A 22,149-nucleotide genomic window follows, 5' to 3' on the forward strand; every position below is an offset into this window, starting at 1 on the left:
TTGCCTATGCGAATCCGCGTGCAGTGCCCGCATGCGGATTCGCTATAGTGGAAACGAGCCCTGAGTCGTGCACTGCACAAAGTTGGCCTTTATGGAAGGGTGGCAAGAAGAAAACCATTGTGAACAGAAAAGCATAGGAAATCCCGTTTGCAGTTTGCCACAAGCCATGTGGGGGACACAGCAAACATGTGGAAGAAGGTGCTCTGGTCAGATGAGACCAAAATTGTACTTTTTGGCCAAAATGCAAAACGCTATGTGTGACGGAAAACTAACACTGCACATCACTCTGAACACACCATCCCCACTGTCAAATATGGTGGTGGCAGCATCATGCTCGGGGGGTGCTTCTTTTCAGCAGGGACAGGGAAGCTGGTCAGAGTTGATGGGAAGATGTATGGAGCCAAATTCAGGGCAATCTTGGAAGAAAACCTCTTGGAGACTGCAAAAGACTTGAGACAGGGGTGGAGGTTCACCTTCCAGCAGGACAACGACCCTAAACACAAAGCCAGGGCAACAATGGAATGGTATAAAACAAAACATATCCATGTGTTAGAATGGCTCAGTCAAAGTCCAGATCTAAATCCAATCTAGAATCTGTGGCAAGATCCTAAAACTGCTGTTCACAAACGCTGTCCATCTAATCTGACTGAGCTGGAGCTCTTTTGCAAAGAAGAATGGGCAAGGATTTCAGTCTCTAGATGTGCAAAGCTGGTAGAGACATACCCTAAAAGACTGGCAGCTGTAATTGCAGCAAAAGGTGGTTCTACAAAGTATTGACTCAGGGGGGCCGAATTACGCACACCCCACTTTGCACTTATTGATTTGTAAAAAATGTTTGGAATGATGATTTTCGTTCCACTTCTCACGTGTACACTACTTTGTATTGGTCTTCACATGGAATTCCAATAAAATTGATACATGTTTGTGGCAGTAATGTGACAAAATGTGGAAAACTTCAAGGGGGCCGAATACTTTTGCAAGCCACTGTAGGAAGCCTTGTGTGATGCAGATGTACAGAGCTGCCTAATATATAGATATATAAATATATATTATATTATATATACACCTTTTACAATGGATGGCATAGTTAAACAGATACAGCATTCCCAAAATACAATAGGAAGGAAAGCATTGCCCATAGGAGCTTACAGTCTAATGAGAGGACATAAGAGGTAAGGTCAGTCAGTCCATTGTATAATAATTTACATTGGGGGAGGAAGCATTGCTAGGCTGATTCCCGATAGATTGCTTGCTGAAATCTACTGGGAATTGGTCTGCCAACAGCCAACAGATCTCTCTCTGATCGAATTTGATCAAAGAGAGATCTGTCTCTTGATCGATCTGCCCCTACATCTCTAGATGTGTGGGCACCTTACAGATTTGTTTGTAGATTTGAAAGGCTAGAGAGTGTCTAACAGGTACTGGGAAGGAGTTCTAGAGAAGGGAAGAAGCACATGAGAAATCCTGTACAGTATGTGGGAGAAGGAAAAAGTGACTATGGAGAATAAGGGGAGAAGGTCATTAGAAGAGCACAGGATGAGTGTAGGATGGTATCTTGAACTAAGTGTAGCAATATATGGAAGATCCAGAGCGCTTTCTATATAAAAGAGTTAGAGGAGCTACTGACACAGAACCTAGCCAAATAAACTGAGCAGAAGAGTTCAGGGAGATGCCAGTCTATACATTAGTTGTCCACAGAAAGTTTTTGTAAAAGTGCATCTGGCAGAGTCGGCGCTTCCATAGAGGCAAAGGGGGCAATTGCCCCTAAGCCTGGAGCCCCCCCCCCCCCCCCCCCCAACCCAACTTAACTTGCTCCCTGAGGCCCCTGCAACATCTTTGGCAGAGTAGTGTTTTACCTGTCCCGGTGGGTGCGCGTTTCTGTCACTCCATGGATTCATGCACTTCCTAACTACATTCTTGGCAGGGTCGCCTCTCCTTTATGACCCAGCAGCATGGGACAGCTACTCTGCCAAAGACATTGCAGGGGCCTGGGGTAGCACAGCATAGTTGGAGGGTCTGGGGCCCTAGGGGTAAATGTGGCTGCAACAAAGGGCCTCTAATGCTGCTTTTTGGCTGAGGGGGTTGTCTGTAAGGGGCTCCCCTTTAATTTTTTGCTTCGGGGCCCCGTTGCAACTAGAACCGTCACTGCCATCAGAGATAGGATGAGCGTATGAGGATGAGAGTGTGCAGCACCCACACATACATACACATACACATACACAGCACGACACACACACAGCACAACACACACACACACACACAGCACGACACACACACACACAGCACGACACACACACACAGCACGACACACACACACAGCACGACACACACACAGCACGACACACACACACGAATAGAGAGAAAGACAGAGAGGAGGGGAGGGTGGCAAAAGTGTAATTAAGGCACTGGGAAATTTGGGCACAAGGTAAAGCCAAAAAACTACTCACCCTGCTCCTGCTAAAGGCGTTGTTAATTACTGTTTCCCACCCAGGCCGCTGTGGACTCTGGGGTAAGACTCAGTTTGGCTTCCAGTTATTGCTGGTGGCTGAATTACGCCGTTCTATACTAATGTGGGCACCATCTTTTGACGGCGCCCAAATTACTGACTGAGTGCCGCTATAGTCATAATTCACATTATCGCGATTCTGGCTGAGCCCAAATTTCCTGTGTCGTTTTTTGCTGATTCGGGGAGTGTGAGCATGGGCAAGGTAAAAATAAGATAGAAAAGAAAGGGGGGGGGGAGGGGCGAGGGGGTGAATAAAGATAGACAGATGAATGTCATCTAGACTAAGGAACCAACCTCTTTCAGATGCTGTGGGATGGAATATCTTGGAAGAGATTTGTGTAAGTTGTATCCTTTGTAGATTATGAAGCAAAGTCCGAGGATCACCAGCATGGCGAAGAGCATCATTGACAGGAAGATCAGAGCTAGCTTCCACCACGGAGTCCTGCCTGCAATACAGAGACAAGTACACCTCACATCAAGCACTCACCGAATTCCGCTATTAAACCTCAGGTGTAAATGTAGGAGAAACACAAAACTGGCACTAAATGCAGCAGGGATGGATTAACACCACATTGGTTTTACCTGCAGCGTGCTCCAATACAAGTCCACAAATTCCAGCAAGAGAAGGAGAAAAGATGGGCACAGCTGCATAAAATACCCTTTATTGTGGCTGGGTAGAGACACAATGGTTACAGCAGTGGGGAGAAAGAAGATGTCTAATGAAACAGGGTTAATCCCTGGGAAACAGCTGTCGGACATCTTCCTCCCCCCCCACTGCTGTGACCATTGTGTCTACCCAGCCACAATAAAGGGTATTTTATGCAGCTGTGCCCATCTTTTCTCCTTCTATTGCTAAACCTCAGGTGTACTTGGTGCACCAACCTGAGAACTCACAGAGAAGCATGTGATCAGTTTGATCAGCTGGTAGATCAGTAAGGCTTTGATTTGTATGTGATGATGACTTCCTGGTTTAAGAAATGACCATGACCAGCAAATCTATCATCTGATCAGACTGATCACATGCTTCTCCGTCAGTTCTCCTAGGCAGGGCCATAGCCAGTTATAGGCCCAAGCCACAAAAGGTCCTTCTGCAAGTCAGATCTACAATGGCAAAGTGTAACAATAACAATACTTACCATCATCTGTAGTATTCTCACATATTGTTGAGCTGAACTGTCCTTCCTTATCATACCCGGGAATATAAGCTTGGACTCTTAGACAATACAATGTCCACGGATCCAGGTCACTCAGTGTCTCCGTGTTTTTATTTGTGGTCAGCTTCATAACCTGAAATGGAATGCAGATTTCTCTTTACACTGAGCACACAATCTCAATCACAGCAGAGGAGGTACTTTACAAGAGCTTCTTTGAAAACTAAATACTGTATATACTGTGCATCTACTAGAAACCTGGGCTTTCCTGATTGATGCTGGTTAAAGGACAACGAAAGTGAGAGAGGCACACAGAAGCTGCCATATTTATTTCCTTTTAAACAATACCCAGGGCCGAATTTACCTTAAGGCACTGTAGGCTTGTGCCTACAGGCGCTTTATGTGAGAGAGACTGATCCCCTCCCCAAATGACCCTTTCCTCCTCCCTCCTGATGCGGAGACACCGCTGCTGCGCTCCTACCCTGTGGTGTATATGTCCTCAGGCCCCTCCCTCACTCCAATGCAGTTGTCTGGTGCATAGGTACAGGCCCTGCTAGTGGTGGTTATGCATTATAACGGTTATATCAGCGGCGTTCTTCTGTGTTGTACGGGTCCTTGCTTGATGAGGACCCTTAAAACACTGAAGAATACTACCAGTGTTAGGGGTGGAGTTTAGGGTGCCAGAAACCTGTGCCTAGAGGCTCTTAAGTTGTAAATTCGGCCCTGTTACTGATAACACCAGTTGTCTGGCACAGCTGATCACTTTGGCTGCAGAAATGTCTGAATCACATACCCGAAGCAAGCATGCGGCAAATGCAGGCAGACTTCACTCAGAGCCAGGGTTGCTCGTAAACTACGCCAGCGCAAATCTATGCATCGTAGTACGCAACTACGCATCGTAGTTCGTAGGCGAAGTTTAAGAACTACACGTACGCATTTCCGCGTAGTCGTAGTCCCGCTATGCGTAGCTTCGCCCGCTATGCGTAGTTGACATATGTATTGCGAAGTCAACTACGCGTGCGGTAACTGCATTTATATGGGTCATTGCGCATGCGCAGAAATTTTATTGCCCTTTATACACATACAATTTCGCATTGGATGTTGGAATGTATGCTTATATTAGTTTGTGTATGCGCATAGTTAGCAGATTATTGCGGAAATTTTTCCGCATAAGGGCATAAGCGGTCGCATCAACTACGCTACGCAATACGTGAAGCTTGCGTATTTTAATGCATATTCTACGGTATGCTAACGTAGCGAAGTGGCTGATTTCGGAGCCGTAGATTTCGAAGCGTATTTGCCTAAAAATACGCGTAGTTCCAGCGTAGCGAAGTTGGCTGACTACGACCATCTCTACTCAGAGCAGCTGATCTACATATGCTTGTTCAGGGTCTATGCTATAGATAAAATTATTAAAGGCAGAAGATCATCCGGACATTCAGGGCTGGGGCACACCGAGCGGGTTTTCAGGCGTTTTTGCAGCATACGCTAGGGTAATGTATTTCAATGGGGTGGTGTAACGATCGGTGTAACACAGAAAGAATCTGATTATTGGTGATCTGCAGCATCACCAAAAATGCAGATATATACCTGATTATTGATGATCTGCAGTATCACCGATAATCAGATATATCACTAACCTCTGGATACCTGAGTAATATGAGTGTTTGGTGCAACTGTAATACTTTGAGGAGAATACCTGGGGAACAGGTATCAGGGCAGCAGGCAATACGGTCCTGGAGAACAAGTACCTTCCAGTAACCTGGGACTCTCCCGCAGGGAGGAGCCAGGCTAGGGGTAGGAAGGGCCAGAGCGTGAGTGACACCAAAGGCAGGATGTCACTGACTGATCTGTGAACTAACTCTTAAAGGGGAACTGAAGAGAGAGGTATATGGAGGCTGTCATGTTTATTTCCTTGTAATCAATACCAGTTGCCTGGCAGCCCTGCTGGTCTATTTCTCTGCAGTAGTATCTGATTAAAACCAGAAACAAGCATGCAGCTAGTCTTGTCAGATCAGACTTATAAGTCTGAATCACTGAAACACCTGATCTGCTGCATGCTTGTTCAGGGGCTATGGCTAATAGTATTAGAGGCAGAGGATCAGCAGGGCTGCCAGGTAACTGGTATTGTCTAAAAGGAAATAAACATGACAGCCTCCATATACCTCTCTCTTCAGTTCCCCTTTAAGGGAGAAGATAGTTCTCGAGGTCGGACAAGCCAGGTCGGCAACACACGGACAGACAAAGTACAAAGACAGGAGACTGATTCGGTAATCCTAAGGAACGCAAGGTTTGGGAACAGAGTATCAGATATAGCGAGGTGCCGAATCAGTGATCAGAAGAGTGGTCAGGAAAGCAGAAAGTCATAACAGATAATAAACAATGCCTAGTCTTGGGTGTAAGCTCCGTGATAATCAACACCCTGGAACTAGTCTGATATATATATATATATATATATATATATATATATATATATACACAGAATGGTAACACAAGTCCCTAGACTTAAGTGTGAGGTCCTTGATCATCAACACCCTGGAACTAGTCTGAATAATAACAGAATGGTAATACAGATTCCTAGACTTGGGTAAGAGGTCCTTGATCATCAACACCCTGGAACTAGTCTGAATAATAACAGAATGGTAATACAGATTCCTAGACTTGGGTGTGAGGTCCTTGATCATCAACACCCTGGAACTAGTCTAAATAATAACAGAATAACAACACAGATTCTGACAAAAGGTCTGAGTGCTTCCACGTAGTGATCGCAACTGCAGACAACCAGTGAATGACCAGCACCCAGTATATATAGTACAGCGCTATCCAGTGCCTCCCCTAAGTGCTGGACCAATGGGAACTGGTTGCAACGTCAGCTGACCGGCTTGGTCAGCTGACTCGCTTCTGGCTGTCATAAAAGTTCTGCCTCCCAGCGCGCGTGCGCGTCCTGAACCTGTGTGGACTATCAGTCCCAGCCACACCAGACATGTGTTGTGAACCACCCGCCTCGCTGGACGCGGAACCAGTCGCACCGCTATCAGGGCATGCGGCGGTTTCTCCGCGTCTAGCCATACTATCAGATGTAGGCCCACGCTTGCAAACCGCTTTTCCGCGTTTTCTCACAGGTGGGTCACACCAGAGCGGGAGGCGTTTTGCAGAAACGCATACTCCCGGGCTGAGGCATTTTTTGGATTGCGGAGGCGTTTCTGCCTCCAATGTAAAGTATAGGAAATACGCAAACCGCTCTGAAACACGCCAGTTCAGAGTGGTTTTGCAGTAGTTTTTGTTACAGAAGATGTTCAGTAACAGCTTTACTGTATCAATATATGAATTCTGCTACACAAAAACCGCTACCCAAAACCGCAAAATGCTAGCTGAAACGCTTCAGAAAAATAAGAAAAAGCGTTTAAAAATCTGCTAGCATTTTGCGGATCTGCTAGCGGTTTTTGGTGTGCCCCAGGCCTCAGACAATATGCATTGTTTAAAGCAAACCTGAAATTAAAATTAAAAGTCAAAATAAACATACAAAATTACACACGTCATACTTACCTCCCGCCATGAGCACAGCAGTATGTACATGGCATTCCTATTGCTAGGTGGCACACCATCAACTAGATATTTATCTAGATCTTTTACCTTATCTACAACAAACTCAATAATATATAGACACCTTTGATTATTGTTGATTGTTCGTGAGCAACTGAACAAACCCACTGCTCATCTTCCAGCCAAGCAGCCTGTTCTGTTCTATGGAAAGTAGGGGGACCAATGGGAAGGGTCCTACTATGGAGACAACAGAAGCATCAGCCAAAGACCTCTGGAAGAGGCAGCTGACATGGGGGGATACATGTATCCCCACATGTATACCTATACTGGTTGAACTCGATGGGCGTATGTCTTTTTTCAACCAAAATAACTATGTAACTATGTAACTATGTATGTGTAGATTCTCTATGTAACTATGTAACTATGTAACTATGTATGTGTAGATTCTCTATGTAACTATGTAACTATGTATGTGTAGATTCTCTATGTAACTATGTATGTGTAGATTCTCTATGTAACTATGTAACTATGTATGTGTAGATTCTCTATGTAACTATGTATGTGTAGATTCTCTATGTAACTATGTAACTATGTATGTGTAGATTCTCTATGTAACTATGTAACTATGTAACTATGTATGTGTAGATTCTCTATGTAACTATGTAACTATGTATGTGTAGATTCTCTATGTAACTATGTAACTATGTATGTGTAGATTCTCTATGTAACTATGTAACTATGTATGTGTAGATTCTCTATGTAACTATGTAACTATGTATGTGTAGATTCTCTATGTAACTATGTATGTGTAGATTCTCTATGTAACTATGTAACTATGTATGTGTAGATTCTCTATGTAACTATGTAACTATGTATGTGTAGATTCTCTATGTAACTATGTATGTGTAGATTCTCTATGTAACTATGTATGTGTAGATTCTCTATGTAACTATGTAACTATGTATGTGTAGATTCTCTATGTAACTATGTAACTATGTATGTGTAGATTCTCACCAGAAATGCTCTAAAGTGTGAATGTGTTTGTTGATGTGTGAGACCACTAAGCCCAGATTGTGAAAAGGCCACATAGGCTGCAGCCTAGAGGAGACTGGAGAGAGTTTTAAATGGAAAAGTAAAACTGACTGCACATGCAAGAGGAGAGCTGGTGCCTTTTGTTGGGGTGGATGCATAAGTAAGAGTGGGGTTGCTGTAAAAAATAGGGATGCTTAGGAGCACACGCCTAAGCAATAGATCATCAGGGACATCTGCATGGCTGATATTGTGGTGAAACCCCTCCCACAGTGTGATGTCATGGCAGTTTCCTGTCTGAGAACCACGTTGCATTGTGGGAAATAACAACTGTTTCCAAGATACTAAACTTATAAATTAATATTGTGAGAAAATAAGCATTTTTATTCATTACATTATTTTCACTACAGTTCCTCTTTCAGATGTATCTAAAATATGAAGATGTTTACATCCAAGGTTATAACAGGAGGAATTCAGTGCCATCCATTACTTACATGGGAAGGATCTGACTCTTTCCAATACTCCACTCTGTAGTCAAGTTCTCCATATTTTTCCTTCACTGTGTACGCTGGGTAGTAAATATACGGACCAGAGAAAATAAGGTCAATGTGACCAGACCTGGAGGAAGCCTTGATGTCTGGAGGACCAATCAGAGCTGGGGAAGGAAAGAATATATTGCAACAGTCAGTGCCTGGAATGGAGAAGCTTTCCTCAGAACGGAAAGGAGGTGGTGGTGGTGGTGGTGGTGGTGGTGGTGGGGGGGGGGGGGACGGTGACTATTCACAGTCCTTGCTGTGTACATAATATCTGCTGCAAACTCACCTACAGTCAGCCTTTCAGTTGTCACCACTGCAAGGCATGAGCTCTGCAGGATCTAAGGTGAGTTAATCTCGTGATGACTGCAGTTTTTCAAATGAAAACCACTGGCTACCTTAGACTTAGATAACTGTCTGCTATACTAAAGATGACCTCTGGACAATTTACCTAGGCTCTAGGGATCCATCTCTCATCTGGGTCATACTAGACCATAGTGAGAGTAGGTGAAAAGTTATTGTAATCATGCAAAATCCTCACTAGTTCTAAATGCTTTCCAAACATTTTAAAACTAAATAAAGTTATTCTTGAAATTGGCCTTTCAACTCGGCTGAGCTATCAGAAATAATTGATGAAAACATCTATCTATCGGTTAGCGCTGTGACCTTGCAGCACTGGGTCCCCGGTTCATATCCCACCCAGGTCAACATCTGCAAGGAGTTTGTATGTTCTCCCCGTGTCTATGTGGGTTTCCTCCAGGCACTCCGGTTTCCTCCCACATCCCAAAAACATAGAGATAAGTTAATTGGCTTCCCCCTAAATTGGCCCTAGACTACAATACATACATGGACAAATGACTATGGTAGGGACTAGATTGTGAGCCCCTCTGACAGTTAGTGACAAGACAATGTACTCTGTACAACGTTATATAAACACTAAAATGAATATCTATCTCATACTTACTTTCTGTATAGGGGTCGAATGCTTTATTAATCCAGCCGGACTCACTGTTGCCCACTGCAGCTTTCACTCTTGCAATGAAGGAATAAGTGATGAAAGATAAGTCACAGGTCAGGTCCTGAGTCACACAGATGTCACTGAAGTCAATCCCAGCTCTGCGCGTATTACTGCAAAAAAGTAAGTCATAGTTTTAGTGTATGGTTGTTTAAAGTTGTATGTAGCGAAAACTCCCAGCCATTAAGTAAGAGAAGGATGCAAGTGTAGCCTGTGCTAATGTTACAGTGGTTCACTATCTGATCCCCAGCTGTTTCTATGGACCCTTATGCCTCAGATGGTGGCTGCATTGATTCCTGGAAAATAGCTAGCAATACTGTGTATAGAGATATATAGATATAGAGATATAGATATATATAGAGATACCTTAAGTCTCACCAGAGTGCAGCTAGCCAAAGAGGCAGAGCTAAGCTAGCAAATCAACCAGAGCCCGGTAGCCCGCAAGGTCCCTCAGCGTCCTCTGGGTCCGCTCTGTAAGCAGGTGACTTCGGCCAAAGTCACGCATGTGTTGCCTGTCCAGGCACCTGGCGCGTCATCGCGCCCGTCACCATAAGGGTCCTGCGCAGCCGAAGTCGCCAGGTTTACGGAGCCGCCAGCGGGACAACAGTGGGGACCCAGAGGACACCAAGGGACTACGGGGGGCTGAAGGAAGCCTCAGGTAAGTCCAGATTTGCTTTCATTACCTTTGCTCAGGGTCCCTTTAAGCCTGCCAGGACATCAATTTCAACTTCTCCACCGTGCACTCACACTGTTCCCATCTCTCTTGCCAATCCAGCAACGCTGCAGCCTGCTCACTCTGCTGTCACAGTGACAGCAGAGCTTTGTATCCCGTTCATTGGCTCCTGACCCCATGATTACTGTGAGCCAATCACATGCTCAAACAGGGAAAGGGCAACTCTGATCCGCCAGGCGGATCGCTGGTAACCAGTCTTATCACCCGAACGATAGTCTGTACACACGTCGGATTTGACACGGAAACGTCCGAACGACGGAACGTTCAAACGACGGGTCGTTCGCTAAAATCCGACGTGTGTATGGGCCTTTAAGGACCCTCCAGTCCCAAAGGGGTTAAAATCTTCAGTTTTAATCCTATGTTCATTTCTTTACAAAGCACTTTTCATTCTTCTGTATCTACTAGTTTGATTAAAGGACCAGTGTCTGCTCAAGCTGTAATCCCAAATGGACAAGCAACTAGTGTTAAAGGGAAACTGAAGTAAGAGGTTTACGGAGGCTGCCATATTTATTTCCTTTTAATCAATACCAGTTGCCTGGCAGCCCTGCTGGTCTATTTCTCTGCAGTAGTATCTGAATAACACCAGAAACAAGCATGCAGCTAGTCTTGTCAGATCTGACTTTAAAGTCTGAAACACCTGATCTGCTGCATGCTTGTTCAGGGGCTATGGCTAATAGTATTAGAGGCAGAGGATCAGCAGGGCTGCAAGGCAACTGGTATTGCTTAAAAGGAAATAAACATGGCAGCCTCCATATACAGTACCTCTGTCTTAAAGGAATACTTAAGTCTGATGAAAAAAAATACTTTTACTCACCCGGGGCTCCCCTCAGCCCCCTGCAGCTGAACGGTGCCCTCGCCGTGTCCCTCCGATGCACCTGGTCTCGCCGGCGGCCACTTCCGGTTTGGCCATCACCGGCCGACAGGCTGGGAACGCGGCTGATTATCCGCGTCCCCGGCCGCAATAGCATTATAGAGGGCGCTATTGCGGCCGGGGACGCGGATAATCAGCCTTTAATAACAGTGGCGTAGCAATAGGGGGTGCAGAGGTAGCGACCGCATCGGGGCCCTTGGACTAGAGGGGCCCAAGTGACCCACCCCTCAAACAAAGTATTAGCTCTTTATTGGTCCTGTGCTGATAATATTCACTTCTAGGCCTAGTGCACACCAGAGCGGTTCTGCTGCGGTTTGCGATCCGCTTGCGTCTGCGGATCCGCTAGGGTAATGTATTTCAATGGGCTGGTGCACACCAGAGCGGGAGGCGTTTTGCAGAAACACATACTCCCGGGCTGCTGCAGATTTTGGATTGTGGATGCGTTTCTGCCTCAATGTTAAGTATAGGAAAAATGCAAAACAGCTCTGAAAAACGGCACTTCAGAGCGGTTTGCCAGTCGTTTTTTGTTACAGTAGCTGTTCAGTAACAGCTTTACTGTAACAATACATAATGAAATCTACTACACCAAAACCGCTACACAAAACCGCAAAATGCTAAGTGAAACACTACAGAAAAAGAAAAAGCGTTTCAAAATCTGCTAGCATTTTGCGGATCTGCTAGCGGTTTTTGGTGTGCACCTGGCCATATAGTTGATTTGAATAGTAGTGATCATTAACACACTGCTTCCCATCCCCTTCTTGTACCTCTGACACTGTGGTTGTCCTTGATTGTTTTTTATGTGTTGTATCAATTGTTATCTATAGCATGCTTGGGGGGCCCCAATGCTAAACTTGCACCGGGGCCCATGGCTTCTAAGCTACGCCACTGGTTAATAATTTGTACCAGAAAGCAGAAGTATTGGAGAATCTGACTAATTCTTACTCATTGGAGTCATCAGACTGTGTGACCACAGTCATGGCAGAGAAAATAACCTCTTGCGATCTATAGCCCTCCCATTAATGTCTCATGAGCTGCAAACTGTATATGGAGTCAGACTGCAAGAGAAGATCACACATTATATTTGTCATTTCCTGATGTGTGTTTCATTGCCTAGAAGTCAGAGCTGAATATACAGTATGTGATCACATGATCAAATTCCCCCAGTACTCATTCAAGGGATGTTGTGTAGGAGGTGACACTGTGTGCAGCCAACAAGCAGCTATTGCATCTGCTTAAGGCTGGGAATGGGGCGGGGTTTCAGGTTGCTGCATACTGTCAATTAGAACACTGGACTGCGTTAAAAATGTTTTATTATAGAGGAGAATAAAACCGAGCCTTACAGTTTATACTGCACGGTATACGTCACGTCTTCCTCCTCCCCAAAGCCAGGAGGCGGGCTCCACTGCAGAAAAGTCTGGAAGTTCTGCGAATCTATATTGACATTGACGGGCTCTGGCACTTGTCCAAATCCTGCAACATACCACAGAACAAAGAATGTTAAAAAACCGGTTCACATAATGCAAATCTAACTTCTGTACAGCTCATTGTTCCACAGACTGTAAAAACATTTCAAGCTTTGTGGTAAAAATACCTCTCACAAGACTCCATTATGCTGGGCATACACGGGGCGTTTATGCGCTGGAATCGAGCCACTGGCTCAATGCCGGCGCGTCCCCGCTCGTCCGCGCGGGTGCGTGGATCGATTCCTGCTTGTCCCCGCAGGCAGTTCCTTATCAGCCGCTCGTTTCTTCCATTGTGCACCCGCGGGGATCGAGCGCGGTGTCGATCCGCCGCGGTGATCGGACAGGTTGAATATTATCAATCGAGTCATCAGCGGCTCGATTGATAACAACTATCGCGCCATGTGTGCCCAGCATTACACTATAACCAGAATAAGATAAAAGCAAGATGAGGGCAGGAGGAGCGACAGGGACGGGGCACAGGGTGATCAGTCACAGGTTACTGAATCAGAAACAGCACAGCTGTGAGGAAAGGTCTTTCGTCAGAGTGAAACCACAGCAACAACAAGCATGTTCCGCAACACATTTATAGACATTAGCCGGGATAACGTGTCATTTTAAAAGGAAAACGGAACTTAAATTTACCAGCAAACAGGCACTTCTCTATCTTGTGTGGGAACTCAAATATATTATTTTATTTTTAAGGCCTTGGCAAAACTTGGATGGGGTCCACCAATGGTCACATCCCTTACCTTGCCTCCCTTTGGTGCCTTTATGGCCTTGGGGCCCATCTCACAAGGGTTATAAAACAAGTGTGGCATCATGATCTTCACTCCCATAACAAGTACAGCCACAAAAACACCTGATCTGCAGTATAGTCCCCTGTATTGGAGGAAGGGAAGGTTAGTAGTTGGGGGTTGCAAAAACTGCTCTGGGCTCCGATCACACGGACTGCTCCCCTCCTGTTATGCCCCTGGCGTATAATGTGCAATATGCATATGGATAGATGAAGAGAAGAGGAGTGCACCTTGCGTCCTGAGATAATTCAATTTAATGCAACAAGTGATTACAGTTCAATCCGGGCTGTACTCACAACAATGTTGATGCGTGGTAAACAGACTGCTGGTGAAGAGGTGGGAGGTGAGGGACTGAGGTGGGCCAAGCGACGGCCGTTTCGCGTTTTTCTTCCTATTCAAATGTATAACGTGCAATATACAGTGGGTTGCAAAAGTATTCGGCCCCCTTGAAGTTTTCCACATTTTGTCACATTACTGCCACAAACATGAATCAATTTTATTGGAATTCCACATGAAAGCGCTGACCCATTCAGTGTCATGAATGGGATCAGAAGCACAACGGACGGAAACACAGATAACAGGCGAACACATGCGTTTCGTCCTGAACACATGGCTATCTGCGTTTCATAATGTGAATGAGGCCTAAGACCTCGTTTGCAACGTAATATTTCTGGCTATAGCTGCGCTTCTTATGTGGTTTGCTGTCCTTGTCAAGCAGCTCTGAACAGGTCTGCAGGAGCCAGGAGGGCCACAATGAGGTCCTGGAGGCCGGGGCAAAAGTAGCCCCTCTGAACCCAACTGTTTCGCCCCCTCCCTCAATTTTATTGTGCTCCCCTGCACTGTTTTTAGCAGCATAGCAGCTCACCTGTCCAGTCGCACTGCTCCATTAGTTGGTGCGCTCTCATTCTCACAGGGCGCCTCTTCTCCATTATGCATAGGAGGAGGAGGAGGATACTGGGAAACTCTGAACATGCAGCTACTGACAGCAGAATAAACTTTGCAAAATACACTGGGGAAGATTTATCAAAACAAGGGCAAGGAGAATTGGAGCAAATCTAGTGCAAAACAGGCAGGGCCGGATTTAAAACTCAGGACCATGTAGGCACAGGTATTCTGGCGCCCTAAACTCCACCCCTCAATACGGGCCACACCTCCAAGTAAAAATATTTTGTGGTCTAATCCCTGCCTCATGTCACTAACTGTCCTTAGTATGTTACAGTCTAATCACTGTCTCATGTCATCCTTCGTGACATGAGAAGAGGGTTAGGAAGCAAGCTCCTAAAGTCAGTGATATGAGGCAGGGATTAGACTGTAAACTCCTGAGGGGAGTTAGTGACATCAGGCAGGCATCTAGTTAGTGACGTCAGGCTGGTAACTAGCGATCTATGGGCAGATCGACCAAGAGACACATCTTTCTCTCTGATTCAGTTTGATCTTTTTAATATCACTTTTAAACATATCCTGCTAATTAAGGGCCTATTTCGGATGCGTCGTCCGAAAATCTGTTGCAGTGCTTCAGCTTTTTTCCCTCACATGCAAACTCGGAAGCAGCCTATTGAATTGGCTGTGATTCCCCATTTGAAATTGCCTGCAGGAAAACACTGCGAACCAGCCCTAGTGGAATCCAGCCCTAAGTTTGTCCTATTTTAACAACATGCCTACCATAAATAAAGTATTTACAGTGGGTTGCAAAAGTATTCAGCCCCCTTGAAGTTTTCCATATTTTGTCATATTACTGCCACAAACATGAATCAATTTGATTGGAATTCCACATGAAAGACCAATACAAAGTGGTGTACACGTGAGAAGTGGAACGAAAATCATACATCATTCCAAACATTTTTTACAAATCAATAACTGCAAAGTGGTGTGTGCATAATTATTCGGCCCCCTTTGATCTGAGTGCAGTCAGTTGCCTATAGACATTGCCTGATGAGTGCTAATGACTAAATATAGTGCACCTGTGTGTAATCTAATGTCAGTACAAATACAGCTGCTCTGTGAGGGCCTCAGAGGTTGTCTAAGAGAATATTGGGAGCAACAACACCATGAAGTCCAAAGAACACACAAGACAGGTCAGGGATAAAGTTATTGAGAAATTTAAAGCAGGCTTAGGCTACAAAAAGATTTCCAAAGCCTTGAACATCCCACGGAGCACTGTTCAAGTGATCATTCAGAATTGTAAGGGTATGGCACAACTGTAAACCTACCAAGACAAGGCCATCCACCTAAACTCATAGGCCGGACAAGGAGAGCGCTGATCAGAAATGCATTTAAGAGGCCCATGGTGACTCTGGACGAGCTGCAGAGATCTACAGCTCAGGTGGGAGACTCTGTCCATAGGACAACTATTAGTCATGCACTGTACAAAGTTGGCCTTTATGGAAGAATGGCAAGAAAAAAAGGCATTGTTAACAGAAAGCATAAGAAGTCCCGTTTGCAGTTTGCCACAAGCCATGTGGAGAACACAGCAAACATGTGGAAGAAGGTGCTCTGGTCAGATGAGACCAAAACTGAACTTTTTGGCCAAAATGCAAAACGCTATGTGTGGCAGAAAACTAACACTGCACATCACTCAGAACACACCATCCCGCACTGTCAAATATGGTGGTGGCAGCATCATGCTCGGGGGTTGCTTCTCTTCAGCAGGGACAGGGAAGCTGGTCAGAGTTGATGGGAAGATGGATGGAGCCAAATACAGGGCAAACTTTGAAGAAAACCTCTTGGAGACTGCAAAAGACTTGAGACTGGGGCGGAGGTTCAGCTTCCAGCAGGACAACCACCCTAAACATAAAGCTAGGGCAACAATGGAATGGTTTAAAACAAAACATATCTATGTGTTAGAATGGCCCAGTCAAAGTCCAGATCTAAATCCAATCGAGAATCTGTGGCAAGATCTGAAAACTGCTGTTCAAACGCTGTCCATCTAATCTGACTGAGCTGGAGCTGTTTTGCAAAGAAGAATGGGCAAGGATTTCAGTCTCTAGATGTGCAAAGCTGGTAGAGACATACCCTAAAAGACTGTCAGCTGTAATTGCAGCAAAAGGTGGTTCTACAAAGTATTGACTCGGGGGGGGGGGGGGGGGGGGGTGTTGAATAATTACGCACACCCCACTTTGCAGTTATTGATTTGTAAAAAATGTTTGGAATCATGTATGATTTTCATTCCACTTCTCACATGTACACCACTTTGTGTTGGTCTTTCACGTGGAATTCCAATAACATTGATATATGTTTGTGGCAGTAATGTGACAAAATGTGGAAAACTTCAAGGGGGCCGAATACTTTTGCAACCCACTGTAGGAGTTTGAAAACCTGGTAAAGGATACAAGTGCTGAAGATAGTTGGAGAAATGGGGAGGGGGGGTGGGGGGGAGACTGCATGTATGGGAAGCTGTCCAGCTGCCCAACGCTCCCCCCGTTCTCCTCCAAACCCCCTCCTTTCCTACCTAAATGCCCCCGGCAGCCTCTTCCGGGTCGGGCATCAGTGCGCAGACACTGGCAAGGCTGCACACTTTGCATGACATCACGATTATGCGTGTGCGCAGTGCCCTTGCAACAGCGCACTGATGCCTGACCCAGAGGAGGCTGTCGGGAGACATTTAGGTAAGAAAGGAGGGGGTCGGAGGAGAACAGGGGCAGCAGTGGGCAGCTTCCCATATATGCCTGCTCCCCCCCATTTATCAAACTATCTTCAGCTCTGGTATCCTTTAATTTGGGACATCTGTTCAGTGCGTACGAGAGAGAACGGCGCTGGAGACTTGGGCGCAGGATACAGCCGGTATATGGCTGATCCTGCTGCTGCACAAGTCCCGGCCGTGTTAATTACTATTCCCCCCCAGGCAGCCATGGATAGTGGGGAATGAAATAATTTGGCTTGGAAGGCGAATTATTGTTTTAAAAGCAACTTCAGCTCCGTCTTCTGACGGCACTGAAGTTACTCCCTGCGCGCTGCTATAGCCGTAATTCCTATTACGGCCTATGGTGGCGCCGGCTGCGCCGAAGTCTCCTGCGCTGCTGCGCCCAATTCTCCTGCACTGGATTCAGCTTGTTCGTGTTCAGTCAAGGTGAGAAGGCAGTTAGTGGATTAGTCAGTAATTTTTCAGCCCTGCAATTTGCTTCACATTCCAATCTTTGGTTGAGAGACATAATTGCACTTAATGGTATTTATAGACGCCAGGGGATTTTCTACACTTCCCTAATACTTACCTCATCTCCCATAGGTAATATTTATTATGTCTTTTCTAAACAAAAATACCCTGGTTTGACTTGGAGTCGGAGTTGTGGTTAAAAATCATCCGGGGGCCATGTGATCCTCTCTGGCGGCTAGCTAACGTAGTTCGGGCTTACTGCCACGGAGGTTAAAGGTTATTATGCTGTTGCGTATCTTTTAGATCAGAGAGGAAGTTCTGAGTTCAGGTCCACTTTAACTCACCCCACAAGCCAGAGCCAAACTGTCACGCTACATGTGTCATCACTCCTCTCCATAGCAACAGACGCATCGATAGCCTCTAGGCTAGCGATGGGTCTGCACATCATTCTGCCGCAAACTGTTGTCCAATGGATCAATGAAGGCCTGATCCTTGCGAGTGATAGTTTGTGTGTAAGAAGCTCTAAGGCCCCATTCACACTAGAGCTTTTTAAAGCGCTAGTGCAATAATAACCTATGGGCCTGTTCTCAATTGGGCAATTTGCGTTAATCACCGGCGATTAACGCAAATCGCTCAAAAAAAATTTGTATCCTGCACCATTTTCAGGCGATTTCCCGGCGATCGCGTTTAGTGCTATAGAAGCGATAATCGCGATCGCCGGAAAATCGCCCCAAGTGTGAAAGGCGTTTTGTAAGTGAGAACGGGGCCTAAAAGTGAACTGCAAGTGATCAATGAAGTGGTAATCTGCAACCACATTGCAGCTTTGGAGACTATTCACAAATCAGGATAAATGCAGTATCCACGGTCTAGTCTGCCTGTGCCCAACCTTGCAGTAGCACACTTGCTGCACACATCAGTCAGGTTTCAAAATTTGATGGACCAGTTATTCTTCCTCATGACTACATTCCTATTTAAAACCCCTTCAGGGAAAGCTATGAAATATGTTATGCTTTTGTACATTAAGTTAAAATGTATGTTAAAATACGTGTTTGAGGCCTCTTTCACAGTGGGAAGTTGCGTTTGATGCGACATTAAGGTCGCATAACGTGCCCCTAATGCAACGCATTGAAAGACTAACTTGGACGTTATAGTACATTCTTTAGCCCTGCGTTGGGTGCGCCATTTTCATCGCACAGTGATGGAACGAAAATGGCGCATGCGTTACATTAAACATTACTGAGCATGTGCAACACACAATGCAGCAGATTTATTGCTAAACGCACAGCAAGCAGCACTTTCTAAATATTGCTACACGTTACACACAACGTGTGCACTGTGAATGTTGCACAGACTTAATATTGCTGTGCGTTAGTCCACGTTAAAACGTTTTCTATTGTGCGAAGAAATAGCATCAATTGACAAATCAAAACGAGGGGTTTGAGGCCCATAATAATATGCAAGTATGTAGCATTTAATTACAATCTACAAAAATGAATATATATATATATATATATATATATATATATATATATATATATATATATATATATATATATATATATATATATATATATATATATATATATATATATATATATGTATATGTATTATCACAGGCCTTAAAAGCCTCATTTTGATTTTTGTTTGCTAATTTATGCATGAAGTTAAAATAGTTAAGTGCAGAACGTGTCATCTGGACGTGTTTTGTAGAACATCTTGTCGCCTCAAGGAGGAATGATTGGAATTACTCATAAACGGGCCACATTGTTCTCAGCATGAAGAACTTGGCCGTGACAGGCTGCTGGCCGGAATGTGGTGTCAGGAGACGTCATGTCGTTCTTACCATTCAGTGTACAAAGGTGAACTGTGACAGGAACACATTCATTTGGGAAAGGAGGAAGGAGGGGTTTACTAATTTATCAGCTGAGGGACATGTTGGCCTGTGAGGGGCCTGACACATCAGGCCTTTAAGGTTTACTAGATAAAGGCCTGCTGGCCGAAACATTGTGGTTTTGCTACTATGGTTAAAAAAAATACTATATTTTTTGGAGTAGAAGTCACTGCGTCTTATAGTCCAAATGCAGGGAGTGAACACCTTCCAATGAACATCCAACCCACCGCAATGTCAGGGACTCCCTGTACTGTGCCTATGCAGAGGACGACACAGGGGGACAAACAGAGGACACAAAGGGGCATAGAGGAGGACATAAGGGGGAAAGAGGAGGACACAGCGACACAAGAGGTAAAAGTGGCATGAGGTACAAAGGGGGCATAATCCGCAAGATGCCCCTTCACCATGGATGCACCAGGTTTAGTATATAATTTTTTTTTCCCCCTGGATTTTGTCCTCTAGGTTTGTTTTATGGTCAAGAGCGTCTTATCGTCCCAAAAATATGGTAAGTGCTATAATTGCATAAATCCACTTGGAGACCCACTCATCCGTTCTCGTTGCTGAGATTTCCTCACACCTTTGATGGATCCAGGTTGTCAACTCCCTGGTAGTGACTTTGCTTAAAGCGTACCTAAACTCACAACATCATCTCAACTCTAAAAGATAAGCAACAGCATAATAACCTTTAAAGTAAAAAAAACATTTCTTTGTTACAGTTGATACAAATTCCGCAACCAATCTGCAGTTTGACAACTTCCTGCTTTCATGGAAGCAGACATATTGTTAACATCTTGTGTTCCCAAATGAGCTCTCTGCCGTGGCACTCATCTGACACAAGAAAGGGATCGAATTACAACTTGTGCTTTGTCACTGATGAGGAGGTAGTTAGACAGGCTAAGGTGAGGCATTTTTTGGATTTCGGATGCGTTTCTGCCCCAATGTTAAGTATAGGAAAAACGCAAACCGCTCTGAAAAACGCCTGTTCAGAGCGGTTTTGCAGGCGTTTTTGTTACAGAAACTGTTCAGTAACAGCTTTACTGTAACAATATATGAAATCTACTATACTGAAAACCGCAGCAGCAAACAGCAAAACGCTAGCAAAACGCCTCATAAAAATAAAAAAAAGCGTTTAAAAATCTGCTAGCGTTTTGCGGATCTGCTAGCGGGTTTTGGTGTGCACCAGCCCTAAGTACATACAGGGTGCATTTCTCTCTGATTTCCTTCTGTTCTGTGTACAAGTTCAGGTCCACTTTAACCACTTGAGGACTGCAGGGCTAAACCCCCCTAGTGACCAGGCCATTTTAGCTAAATTGGCCACTGCAACTTTAAGGCCAAGCTGCAGGGCCGCACAACACAGCACACAAGTGACCCCCCCCCCCCCCTTTTCTCCCCACCAACAGAGCTCTCTGTTGGTGGGGTCTGATCGCTCCCCCCATGTTTATTTTTTTTTAAATAAATATTATTGTTAGGTTTTTTTTTTCTAAAATCCCCTGTTCCTTCAAATTTATTCCCTCCCTCCCTCCCTCCTTCCCTCCCTCCCTCCCTCCCCACAGCCGTCCAATTACGGCGATCGGCTGTCATAGGCTTCTGCCTATGAGAGCCGATCGCTCTCTTGTCCCCCATGGGGACAGCCGTGTCACACGGCTGTCCCCGGTGCAGCGCTGCTGCTGATCGCAGCGCTGCATCTAGTAAATAGATGGCGTGATCGCCGTCTAACAGTCTCCCGAGCGGCAATAGCCGCTCGGAGACTGAAGGCGGGGCGGAGCTCCGCCCTCCGAGCATGAGATGCGCGCGCACCATGCGCGCAATCTCATGCAAAACAGAGCCCCAGGACCTTACGCCAATTGGCGTTAGGCGGTCCTGGGGCTGCCGCCGCGGCCACGCGTACTGGCGTGACGCGGGCGGCAGGAGGTTAAGCAGTGTGAGCTGTTGGGCCGCTTTTCTGCCTGCGTGGGGCCTGAGGCAGGCATGAAGTGCGAGACAAGTCAGTATTCAGAGCGGACTAAAGGCACACGTTCAACAAAGTACACGGCCAACAACACAACATGACCGACACCACGACAAACCCTTAACACGATATGTAACTAAACGACAACACGTGGCCAAATACACGATATCAGCCCAACAGTCGTGTGCAAGTTGATCTGCTGGATGGATCAGGCGAACCGCCTGTTGTCAGTTGCTTGTATAGTCGTTTTTCCATGTGTACGTGTTATCCAACGGACCAAAATCAGACGACATCAGGTGATTTGGTTGAGCGTGTGTTCAGGCCACGGAAAATCAGACGCATTTCAAAGTTACAATCTGCTGACCAGTTGCTGCTTTCATGTGGAATTTCTGACTGAAACTGTAGGCACAATTCACACATAAAAGTGAAAAACGTTTTGCGGGTTGTGATTTTTCCGCGATTTAACGTGGAAAAAATTACTGGACACTGCAGCGATTTTCCCGCGTTCTGCGCTTCTATAGCACTGAAACAGGATCGCCGGGAAATCGCCTGAAAATGGTGCAGGCTTCATGTTTGCGTTTG

The 22,149-nt window shown here is 45.4% G+C and overlaps 1 protein-coding gene across 1 annotated transcript in view; it reads right to left on the minus strand.

Annotated features, from left to right (window-relative positions):
* LOC137547191 (interleukin-10 receptor subunit beta-like) overlaps window positions 1-22,149 on the minus strand; it is a 35,348-nt gene that overhangs the window by 5,875 nt on the left and 7,324 nt on the right. Inside the window, exons 2-6 of the mRNA XM_068270472.1 lie at window positions 12,722-12,851; window positions 9,727-9,890; window positions 8,724-8,884; window positions 3,643-3,793; window positions 2,801-2,952 (exon numbers count right to left, since the gene is read on the minus strand). Of these exons, the coding sequence (XP_068126573.1) occupies window positions 2,801-2,952; window positions 3,643-3,793; window positions 8,724-8,884; window positions 9,727-9,890; window positions 12,722-12,851 (758 nt within the window). The remainder of the gene's footprint in view (window positions 1-2,800; window positions 2,953-3,642; window positions 3,794-8,723; window positions 8,885-9,726; window positions 9,891-12,721; window positions 12,852-22,149) is intronic.

Source organism: Hyperolius riggenbachi, chromosome 2, assembly GCF_040937935.1.
Source record: "Hyperolius riggenbachi isolate aHypRig1 chromosome 2, aHypRig1.pri, whole genome shotgun sequence".
Lineage (NCBI taxonomy): Eukaryota > Metazoa > Chordata > Amphibia > Anura > Hyperoliidae > Hyperolius > Hyperolius riggenbachi.